The 12,345-nt window shown below is 37.6% G+C and overlaps 1 protein-coding gene and 1 long non-coding RNA gene across 2 annotated transcripts; both read left to right on the top strand.

The window, feature by feature from the left end:
• Nucleotides 1-2,819: 2,819 nt before the first annotated feature.
• On the top strand, nucleotides 2,820-5,269 carry LOC146319757 (uncharacterized). The gene is made up of 3 exons (XR_014771451.1): nucleotides 2,820-2,878; nucleotides 4,123-4,188; nucleotides 5,210-5,269. It is a non-coding gene; the product is annotated as an uncharacterized LOC146319757 (long non-coding RNA).
• A 202-nt stretch (nucleotides 5,270-5,471) lies between these two features.
• LOC146319756 (uncharacterized) lies at nucleotides 5,472-12,001 on the top strand. The gene is given in 4 exon segments (XM_084728888.1): nucleotides 5,472-5,481; nucleotides 7,110-8,270; nucleotides 8,273-8,419; nucleotides 8,578-12,001. Coding segments are annotated over 4 exon segments (3,408 nt in total). The 3' UTR covers nucleotides 10,668-12,001.
• Nucleotides 12,002-12,345: the final 344 nt, after the last annotated feature.

Raw genomic sequence — 12,345 nt, 5'->3', positions numbered from 1 at the left:
CATCATGAGAGGAGTCGATACTCTACTGATAAAAAAGGACTGTTCACCCTCATGTCGACTGAAAATCAGGTTTCGTTCTCTAGTCCACAAAGAACAGCTGGAGTTTCACAGGAAAACGGTGTTGCAGAATCTCCCAAACAATGGAAGTGAATGATGTCCAGTTTTCAAACAGAAAAACAACAGAAAAAAAAACATAAAATGCCTCCATGCTGCTCGTCTGCTGTGATCCAAGTCTCCTAAAACCTCAACATGCCGTGAACTATGAGCACCGTGACACCACACACTCAGCTCAGACAGCGTGAACACACACATCAGCTTTTTAAAATGAATTATTAATTAAGGCTTATTAGCCCAAATAACCCCACAAGTCTACAAATGGACATCAGTAACTGCAAACTGACTAAAAATATTTAATGATATAACATTAGTTTTGTTTTTGTTTACTGAAAATTGATGAGGACTTTCCTCAGTCTCTGCCTAAAGTTATCAGAGTTTAACTAAAACTAAACTAAAAACTACAACTAGTTGTGATTTGTTTTAGTTAACTGAAATAAAAATAAAAACTAGACTTTCTAAAAAAAAATAAAACTAACTGAAACAATAATGTGTAGGCTACAATAATAACTGAAATAAAATAAAAATATATCGGGAATGTTTTTCATTTTAGTCTTTGTCAATTTGGTCAGATTTATCAACACAACCATTAGAGGGCGTTGTTTCATCTGTTTAATGAGACTGAGACGTCTTGTGTTTTATGTTTGTATTGTCATACCTGATCTGAACTTCTTACATCTGCCTCTGACAAATACCACCCATATTATTATTAAAATAAATAAATAAAACTAATACTGAAACTAATAAAGACTAAAGTAAAAGTGAATATTTTAAGCAATACAAACTTAAATGAGATAAACAAACCCACTGAGGAAACTAACTGTAACTAAACTGAATTAAAAACAAACAAACAACAACAACAAAAAATGCTAATCTTTAATAACTCTGCCACAGATCTGGTCCATCACAGTTGAATCATGTTATCAATCCGCACCCAGTCCGGTGACGCCTGCAGGGTCAGTTTGAGCGCAGCGTGGCCGATCGATGATTTCTGATCGTTTCACGAAAGTCATATTCTCAACACAAACAAACACACTCCTCACTCTCCTACGAAGCAACAGTAGGCTATTAAAATAGGCTAGTAAAGACTTCATAATTTTGAGCTTCCCTTCTGTTTTGGATCATTTTAGATGCGGGGAGGGACAGATTTGTGATGTCATGGAATAAAATGAATGAAATCTCATAATTCACAGATAACACAGCAAATATTAACTGTAAACATGTCAACAAAACTGCACACGAGAGGAATCAAAATGATTAACTATCAAAATTGGATGTACAGAGTAATGTTAAAAATGTAGAATTTCAAAAATTAAAATAAAAACATTTGTAAGTGCAACACAGCTTAAATAGGCTGCGGTTCCTCTTGACTGATCCAAATGATTTTTTTCTGTAATTATTATCACATAGGCGCATGCTGAGTTTTAATAACATATTTTGAAACACATCTGAACATTTCCTGAGCACCTTTTCTTTACTTTCACTTTCCCTGATGCTCATTTGTGTCTCGCTGGCGACGCAGCAGAAGTTTCATCTGGTGAGTAAACGACTAAAACCAGATTGATAGAAATGATCGAGTAAATCAAGCAGCTAAATGCAGCCTGTTAATGCAGATACAGCTTTGTTATTATCACAGTAACGTTATGAACTGCGCTGGGAACAGATTTTTGTTCATTCAGACAGGACCGGGTGACAGACAGCAGACAAACACCGTCAGTTTACTTCACCTGACTTAAAAAAGAGCGAAACATTCAAACAGTCGATAAGAAAAGTGATGATTTTCTGCTTTTTGCTTTAATTGAGTAGTCAGAGGATGATGCTTCAGTTGGTGTTTGAACAGAAAAATCACTGAAGATATTTAAGATCGTTTCCGGTAAATAATATCATTATGTAATGGAGTCATTTGAGACGATCAGCGCCTCGACAGAAGCAGGAAGAAGAATAAAGTTTGGCTCCATTCACGAACAACAAGGCGACTTTTAAAAAGAACAAAAGTGTTTCTCCGAGTTCAACTTTAGAAACATATTGATACCTGTGACGCTTATATGAAGCTTTATTTTATGATTTTACACACAGTGCTGCTCCTCCACACCCATTCCATCTACACACACACACACACACACACACACACACACACACACACACACACACACACACACACACACAAATAGGCCTAGTAGCTGAAAATAAGGTATTGCTACTGTTGTAATAATAATAATAATATATTATTATTATTATTATCAGCAGCAGTAGTAGTCATTGTAGTATATAATTAAATAATAATAAGTATAATAATAGCAGTCCATTATGCAAATATTTAAAGTTAAAATAAGAGATTTTGACCTCTGAGCTGATTTACTTTAGATCATATTTGAAATTAAATCAAACTGTCAAATATTAGTTTTAACTCACTGGTTTGCCCGACTTCAGCCCAACCTGAAGTGGAACTGTAAAGTGTATCCTGATGATTTTATTCATGTCTGATGATGATGATGATGATGATGATGATGATGATGTCGACATGTTACAGGACAGTTTGCAACACAGAGCTGTTTTGACTTCAGCAGAGGACACTGAAAAAAAAAACACTGACACATGTAAGTATTCAGAACAACTACATTAGCTTATCGCTACTTCTTTTTGAGTTAATTGTGGTTATCTCAATGTGTGAGTGAGCGAACTTGTTTTCTGTTTGTTCTCCTCTTCAGTTGAATTCGTCTCTGATGTTTCCAGCAGAGTGACATCATGGCGACTGCATCATCTAGTGAGTTCAGTCAGACTTTATTAGTCTGGATAACAAACTGTCTTCTTTCACTGTCTACATAATAATTAAGGATACAAGGTTATTTATGACCATCATACAACAGAGGGTTGTACAGCAAAATTTAAGTTGTCGTTCCTTCATAATACACACAAAATACAACATGTATACTGAGGCTGGGTTATATGGCTTAAAAATAATATCCCAATATTTTTAAGCTGTTTTTTGTTATATGATATGTAACCTGATATACACATTTTCTCTAAAATAACATACTGCAAATTGTCATGATGCATTGCTGTAGATTAAACTAGCCAGCAGTAAAGTAGTTAAAATGAGCTCAACCTGAAACATCTACAGCAGTAAAATGAAACATAAACATTAATGCAGCTGTAATATTCATTCAAAAACATCAGATATGGAGTTCTCCCATATCTCAGTTGGTAGAGCGTTGGCCACATGTACTGAGGCTGTTAGTCCTCTGCAGTGGTCACTGGTTCGATTCCCGCCTGTGGCCCATTTGCTGTGTGTCATTCCCCCTCTCTCTACTCCCTTTCCTGTCATATCTTCAGCTGTCACTATCCAAAATAAAGGCAAAAATAGTCTTTAAAAATGAAAACATCAGATATTATAGTAAAACATTTTACAGCACAATGAGTAATACACATTCACTTTCGACACGGAGTAAATTTTGCTGTCATAATGAAAAACTTCTACCTTGGTAAAGTTTTGTAAAGCAGAAATTTTTCCTGTAATGGAGTATTTCCAACATGGGATTTTAGTACTTTTGCTCCGGTAATAGACTTGAATTACACACCTACTGCACCTGTGTGTTAGGGGGCGAGCCCTCCCCTTTAAGGAAGGTGGGCTTGTGGGTAACCTGAGTGATGGAGGTTAGGGGGGTTTGTTGTGAAAGTGAGCTGGCTAGTTAGCTGCTACGAGTCAGGCTAAAGACTATTAAAACAGGAGGCATGATTCAAATTATGAAAGGGCTAAGGGGAGCTCGGCTCTCCTGAAAAGGACATTATCTCCCTGAAGGTCGTTGGGACATTTTAGGGGAGCTCTAAACCATGATGCTCCTGAAATAAATTAGTAATAGTAAAAATATACTGTATATCTATATGTTGGATGTTTATTTGCTCATAACATGATCATTTCCAAACATTTATCTTCACTAATTAATAAAGATTCACAGGTCTGTGAATCTTTACCAGCAAAATATAACTATATTTTCCATGTTTTTATAGATAGTGATGATGGTGATTCAAACCCCCAGAAGCGCAGCAGCAGTCCTGACTGGGAGCGTCCTTACTGTAAGTCAATCTGAGTGAAAATTCTACGACAACATTTTATATATCATAAATTGAGTAAAAAATACAAACTTAGTCGGGAACTCAGTCGGGAAGGATAAGGAGAGAGAAATAGTCTGTAGCCACCACCTGCAAAACTATTCCCTTTCTTGGGGGTTGTCTTGCTGTTGCCTCTCCTGTCCACCTGTTGTCGCTTTTATTTGCGGGTGAAAGTGATTCACAATCACTTACACTTCGTAACTGGACAGATCGATATCCCACATGTTTAACTGACTTGTTGTTAGACTGTGATGAGTACGTGTTGCCTTAATGTTTTTGAGCAGTGTATATAAACAGTCACTCAAGTCACAGTGTTTAATGTTAAAGGGGTGTCTCATAGTTCTGAACACAAAGAGGAAAAACAAAAGTTTACCTGATTCTCTAACCAGATTCACCAACCCATCTACCTAAACCAGTAACCACATTGAAGGACCCCCCATCCTTTGTTATAGGGAATAGTCAACTCTGCAATTCCTTGGTGGAAGTCAGAATTGCTGTGTGGTTCCACCTCTGTGGTGTTATGACTAGATTCCACCAGACATGGCTGTGTCAGGCTATGGTTGGGTCACATCAGGAGTTGATCACTGCCATTGCACAAAATGCTTGTGATTCTACTCATAGCGCCTCACCAATTCTGTTTTTGACAGATGCCACCTCAATTGTCACAGAGCAGATTAAGCGGACAGGAAGTCAGACACAGAGAAAACTGAGAGAATCTGGTCAGTTCTTTTTTTCCTGCTGTGTGCAGGATGGATCAAAACCGTGGAGCAGAAGTGTTGTGCTCAGTGGAATCAAATAAATTAGTTAAACAGAAGTGAGCAAGCTATGGAGCAATTCATGTGATATTAGATCAAGGTGAAAATATTATGAAAAGTAGAGGAAATTGTAAATCACAGTTCATAAAATCCATGCTTATTAGAAATTACATGAAAACATCAAAATAATGAATGAATGAATAAATATGTATATTTCTGTATCCTTATAGTTTCACATGAACATCAACCACCTACACGCAGCAGGAGCTGTGACTTTCTTCCACCTCACAGTGAGTAAAACTTAACTGTGCCAGAATTATATTTATATAATGATAATATTGAATTTGAACTTACAGTGTTTCATGGGTGACCCTTTAAGGGGCGTATAATAAGTTATTTTAATTGCTATATTATTAATGTGATAATTGTATGATCACATTACTAAACTTAAAGCGGCTACAAGGAATGTTCAGATTGATTTTGGAGGCCCATATGGACAAAAGTGAGTCCACTGCAACTACCAGAAAATATAAAAACAAAATGACCTGAATAAAAATCTCATCCTGCTTCTCTTTAACTGGTGAACATACTACTCACTGTAATTCTGCCTGACAAAATGAAAAACACAGGCACTTCCGGTCTGTATGCTGTAAATTGCTTCATCTGATTTCAAGGAGAATCTGACCAAATGGCCGACACTATCCAACTATAGAAATAGCTCATTTTCTTGCTGATGGTCTCATTGACTTATGTAGGTCATATAGTAGCACCTGTACCAGTTCAAATCTCCTTGTAGTATGTTCCTTGTATCCTTGTAACTGTTTCCCTTGGAGCCCCTCTACTTGTATCTCAGAAAAGCTGACAACCCCCCTGACCAATCTCAAGATGTTATTATAATTAGAAAAAGAGAAATAATTTCAGGTAGCCTTTTAATGTTGTTCTTATCAGGGTGAAAAATACCACATAATTCATGTGCATAAAGCCAGAAAGAAATCTCAGTGATTTAACAGACTTGGAGAACTCCTTACAGTCGGCTTCAATCTAATTTTATGATGTGATTTTAATACAGTTACATCAGAAAATGACAACAGCTGTCCTTGTTGTTTTTAATTACATTTCTAAGCTGAGGTTTTTATAGGTGTTTCTATAGGCTTTGTGTAGCAGAGTGGTTTTAGAAGCAAGTCAGTGCATCATTAGGAGAGTTACAAGGTTCTGTAAATGCATCGTGAAAACAATACAGCATGTATTGATATTAGAAAATGTACTTTGTAATTTATATTTTGAATACTTAAGTATTTTCAAAAGTAAGTACTCTAGTATTTTAACTCAAGTAAAATTTTGACTTAGCTACTTTCACTTGTAGTTGAATATTTGACCAGGAGTATCTATACTTTGACTCAAGTGCTGGGGTTGAGTACTTTGTCCACCACTGCATACATACCAAAAGAATATGTGATTCATTCCTGAACATCAGTTGTAATTGTTTCCATTCTCAGAACATTTGCCTTTTGAAACCTGAACATTTTTTATTTGAACAACCCAACAGAGTCAGCTTATACACACTCAGACTCACCAAAAGAATAATAATGATTCAGAGTTTGAGAGGAAGAGCCTACTAAGTAGCGAGAACAGAAAATGTATCTTTTAAGATAGTTTAGTATACAGACTTTTATATAAGTTGTGACTTTAGTTAACATACAATTTTGACAGCCTCAAAGCAGACAAAGGCTTGGGTGATTTTTGCTAACCCCCATAGTGGGGTTCTTTCTTTCTTTTTACTATAAGAGATAAAGAAATATAAATAAAATAAACAAATCAACTTTGTTATTTGCCTCAAAAGAAATACAAATGTACATTTCATTCATTGTTAACTCACAGTGACAGTAAACTGCACTACATAATTATACATGTCCGCATACCCAGTACTTACTATGTAAGATCCTTGAAAAAGGGACGTTTGAGAGCTTTATTATACCCACATACCTTCTATCTACACTGTAACTGCAGTGAAAAAGGATTGAACAAGAAACCACTTTATTTTATTGCTCAGACATCCTTGTATAGCCTCATATAACCCCTCATAGCCTTCCTGGAAAAGTCTATGCCAGGGTGCTTGAAAGAAAGCTGCAGTTGATTTTCAAACTAGCTGCAGTGTCCTAGAATTTGAATTTCAGCCCACTCGCCTGTTACTACCAACACTAAGCTACGACATTTGTTTCCTCTGTTTAATTACAGTGTCGGCACTCAGGATTGTACTGGTGGGGAAAAGCGAGGACAAAAAGACAAAGCTTGGTGACTTCATCGTAGAGAAACAAGGTTTTCATTCACAAAAACAACAATGTGTGGCTATCTGTGGAGAGTGGAGAGAAAATGTTCTAACTGTAGTGAAAACTTCAGACATCTTCAGTCAGTCTGTGGGAAAAGTCAGAGAAGAGATGAAGAGATGCATCAGTCTGTGTTCTCCTGGACCAAATGTTCTTCTGCTGTTAGTGAAACCATCTGAGTTCACTGAAGAGAACAGAAAAACACTGAAGTTCATCCTGAGTTTGTTTGATCAAGATGCTTTTAAACACTCGATGGTCATCAGAACACATGAGGGGAATGAAACAAGTTTCACTGTGAATCAACTCATTAAAGACTGTGGAGGAAGATACTACAACATGTCTGAACACAACCACAGACTGTTGATGGAGAAGACTGAGAAGATTGTGGATGAAAACAAAGGAACCTTCCTCACCTTCACTGAAGAGACCATGAGACCAAAGTCTGAACACATGAAACCATCTTTAAACCTGGTTCTGTGTGGGAGGAGAGGAGCAGGGAAGACTTCAGCAGCCGAGGCCATTTTAGGTCGGACAGATCTTCATTCAGTCTCCGACTCATCAGAGTGTGTTAAAAATCAGGGAGAGGTGTGTGGACGTTGGGTTTCTGTGGTGGAGCTGCCTGCCTTGTATAGAAAACCTCAGGAGGCAGTGATGGAGGAATCATTCAGGTGTATCTCCCTCTGTGATCCTGAGGGCGTCCATGTCTTCATCCTGGTCCTACCTGTGTGTCCCCTCACTGATGAAGACAAGGGAGAGTTAAAGACCATCCAGAAGACATTCAGCTCTCGAGTCAATGACTTCACCATGATTCTGTTCACTGTGGACTCAGATCCTGCAGCTCCAGCTGTTGTTGACTTTGTAAGAAAGACCCGAGACATCCAGGATCTCCTTCAGAGCTGTGGAGGAAGACATGTTGTCCTCAACATCAAGGACCAGCAGCAGATCACACAGCTGTTGGACATGGTGGAAAAAATGAGACTGAGACCCTGCAAAGACAAATCATCACAACAAAAATATTTGTATTTGCTCAAATACAAAAGATCATACAGCAAGAGAAACACATCGACACCCTGCAGGACAAATTGAAGGACCAGGAAATAAACAGCACAGTCATCTGTAAGTACTAACAATGATAACTATAGATACTAGACATCAAAATAATAAAAAAATGTTGTTTTTTGTGCTCTACACCATCCATATTGCATTATATCCTGCAGTCTATACTGTTCCAACTGTCAGCATTTAAAGTAACTCTTGATCTTCTTATTTCACAGGTGATGATGAGCAGCAGAGTCCAGAGAGTCTCAGGATTGTTCTGATAGGAAAGACTGGCAGTGGAAAGAGCTCTTCAGGAAACACCATTCTGGGAAGAGAAGAGTTTAGAGCTGAAGCTTTCCAAAAATCAGTCACCAAACATTGTCAGAAATCCCAGAGTGAAGTGGACAGTCGTCCTGTTGTTGTGGTCGACACTCCTGGTCTGTTTGACTCAACTTTGTCTCATGATGAAGTGAATGAGGAGATGGTGAAATGCATCAGTCTTCTGGCTCCAGGACCACATGTCTTCCTGTTGGTGATACAGATCGGTAGATTTACACCAGAAGAGAAGGAGACGTTAAAACTCATCAAGGAGGTCTTTGGGGACAATTCTGAGAAGTTCACCATCATTCTTTTAACTGGAGGAGATTCACTGGAACATCATTCACAGTCTGTTGAGGAATATATTGAAAAGGGATGTGATGATTCCTTCAAGAAGCTGATCTCTGACTGTGGAGGAAGATACCATGTGTTCAATAACTTTGATAAACAAAACCACACACAAGTCAGAGAGCTGATAACCAAGATTGACACCATGGTGAAGACAAATGGAGGCAGCTGCTACACTAATGAGATGCTGCAAGAGGCCGAGGCAGCAATAAAGAAAGAAATGAAGAGAATCCTGGAGGAGAAGGAAGAAGAGATGAGGAGAGAGAGGGAGGAGCTTCAGAGAAAACATGAGGAAGAAATGGAAGAAATGGAAACAAGAATGGAGAAACAGAGAGCAGAGATTGAAGAGGAGAGAAAACAGAGAGAAAAACAACTTGAAGAAAAGGAGGAGAAAATCAACAAAGAACGTGAGGAGAGAAAGAGAGAACAAGAAAGGAGAGAAGAAGAAGACAGGAAGAAGAAACAACAGGAAGAACTTAAACGACAGGAGTGGAAACAACAACTTGAAGCTTTGGAGAAAAAAATAAGATCAGAGTCAGAATCAAAGGAAATGATTGACAGAAAGTTGGAGGAGAGCAGAGAAGAGATGAGAAAACAACGAGAGAACTGGGAGAAAACACAAAAAGAATGGTGGGAAAAACGACGTCAAGAAGATGAACAGAAGGAACAAAGACTTAGAAAACAGCAGGAAGAACATGAACAGGAAAGAGAAAATAATGAAAAGAAAAGAAAAGAAGAGGATCGAATCAGAAGAGAACAAGAGGAGAAGAAGCTGAAAGAGTTAGAGGAAAACTACAACACAAAACTGGAGGAAACTGAGAAGAAATATGAGGAGGAGGCCAGAAATAAAGCTGAAGAGTTCAATGAATTCAAACAGAGGAAGGAGAAGGACTTTGCAGCCCTGATAGAAAAACACTTAAAGGAAGTTATGGATCTGAAACAACAGCAGGAGAAAGACATGCAGGAAAAGCAGGAGGAATATGACAGCTTGAAGGAACTTTCAACCCACAAAGAAAAAACTCTGACACAAGCCATGGATGAACTACAGAGCAAACATAAACTAGAAATGACTGACTTGATACTGCTACTTCTGACTCAAAAGAAAGAGAACAGGAAAAAAATTAGTGCAATGCAGGAAAGACACCAAAAAGAAGTGGACCAGCTTGCAAAAGATCTTTCATCCCAAAACAAAAAGAGGGAGAAGGAGCAAATTGATAAATTAAAAAAGAAGCAGAACCAGGAGATGAAAAACCTGGACAAGGAACCTCTGACCTCAAACAGAGGAGACCAGAAAATAAAAAAGATCAAGCTTGATCATGAACAACAAATTATTGACTTGAAACGGAAACTTTTGACTGAACATCAACAAAATCAGAAAAAAGAGGTGGAAAAATTACAGAAACAACATGAGCAAAAATTGCATGAATTCAAGCAGAAACTTCTGGAAGAAAATAAAAGAAACGAGCAAGAAAAAATGGCTGAACTGCAGACAAAACATGAACAACAAATGAATGAGTTGAAACAGCAAGTTATGACCCAAGACGACAGCAGCCTCAAGGAAAAATTGGATGAACTGCAGAAAAAAAATGAGCAAGAAATGAATGAGTTGAAAAAGAAACTTTTGACCCCAGAGCAGCAACAGTCCTGCTGTATCGCATGAGCACTTGTCAGATGTCACACAGAAGTAGAACCACTGTGCCATGCATTTTAATTTTTATGCCCTCTAAGGACTGAAACCCTGTCACCATCTTTGATGTAGTCACCATGGTTACAGGAAAAAGTTTTTGTATTTTTATATCAGACTGTAGAGATTAACACACAGTGACCACATCATTCTGCACAGTGATAATATGATAGACTCAGATCCTTCATTCAGTCATGCAGACACCGGCTGTTTAAACAGAGCCACTTGTTCAAAAAAGTACCGATCACTGTCCAGGTTTAGCTTTGGACAAGCAGCTAAAACATCAGACAATATTAATACAGAACTGCTAATATCTAAGAGAAGATTTAGATGGTTAACAGCTGAAAATCCTGCCCTCATTTCTACCAAGAGTGTTTCAAAACCAGAGATAGACAACTGAAAGTAAAGTTAAAGGTGGGGTGTGGTATTCTAATCAGTACACTCACACTATCAGATTCCTCCGTGGGTCACTGCTGCAGACAGGTTGACCAGCAGGAGTGAAGACAAATCCACTTTTTTACCCCAAAAAATTTGAAACATAAACCCTGAGCTCCCCTCCTGCCAGTAAAAGGAGTTGACATCAGGTCTACCCCTGGTTGGCCGACTCTCGGCAGCTGTCTGTTGGCTCTGTGCTTCAGCTCCACCCCGGTCATCTCTACACTTGTACTTTCTTAGAAGTAAAATATTACTTGCCTTCTTTGAGGCTTCCAGTAACTGAAGCAGCGCTAAAGGGAGGGGTGTGTTTGTTTGGCTGTCATGTTCAGATATCAACCTTTAATGTTTCATCAATAATGGTTTCAACGTTGTTGTGGCCCTTTTTGCCCCAGCTGTTAAATTGCCACTTGTTTTGTTGTTATGATTAATTATATTTTAGATGCAATAAGTCCATAAATCTGCTTCTTTCCTCCCTCTAAGGATCATCAGTGTTAGCTAACATTGCTGATAGAGAACAGAAGAACAAAATGATGCTCATTAGTGCAACAAGTCAAGCAGTTCAATCAACCTCTGAACTTTTTGTACTGTACATAGAGTTCATGAATCAAACTGACATTAAAACAGCATTATTTATTGATTTCCAGCTGTTAATCATTTGTCTTTGAGTGCTACTTTTTATTTGTTTTTTTTGTCTTGTTTAGATATTGAAAGGTTGTCAATGAATACTTTGTTTTTGTTCGATGAAATGATCATGGCTTTACTTTTTTTTGTAAAGTGACATGATTTTAGTTGTTGTTTTTATTATTTTTTATTTAGCCTCACATAATGTACCATCTGAAATGTATTATCTTGTTCATATAAATAAACTGAACCAATCTACAGCTGATCATGAATAATTATTTGTTTCATAACTCCATGTGAGCCTCTTGCAGTGCTGACACCTCTGAGGTCAAACAGAGTCAACAGGAAGGAAATATTTTCTTGACCAGTAATGTCATCTTTAGTCTTTATATTACAAGTTATACAATTATACATACAAGTAAACCACTTCAGAATGTTTTTTCAAAGTAACAATTTTCTCTTGATTTTCTCTTGCAGTATGAATGCCTAAAATAATTATTCAATCAATTAATTAATTAGTGAAATGTACTGGAATCTTAAAGGGTAACACAATTCAACACAACAGCTCTTTAATAAGTAACAAAACTGTGAAGTTAAA

Source organism: Lutjanus erythropterus, chromosome 10 (assembly GCF_056507025.1).
Source record: "Lutjanus erythropterus isolate fLutEry1 chromosome 10, fLutEry1.hap2, whole genome shotgun sequence".
Lineage (NCBI taxonomy): Eukaryota > Metazoa > Chordata > Actinopteri > Lutjaniformes > Lutjanidae > Lutjanus > Lutjanus erythropterus.
Note: the sequence above shows the minus strand (reverse complement) of the source record. Positions and strands in the feature narration are given on the sequence as shown.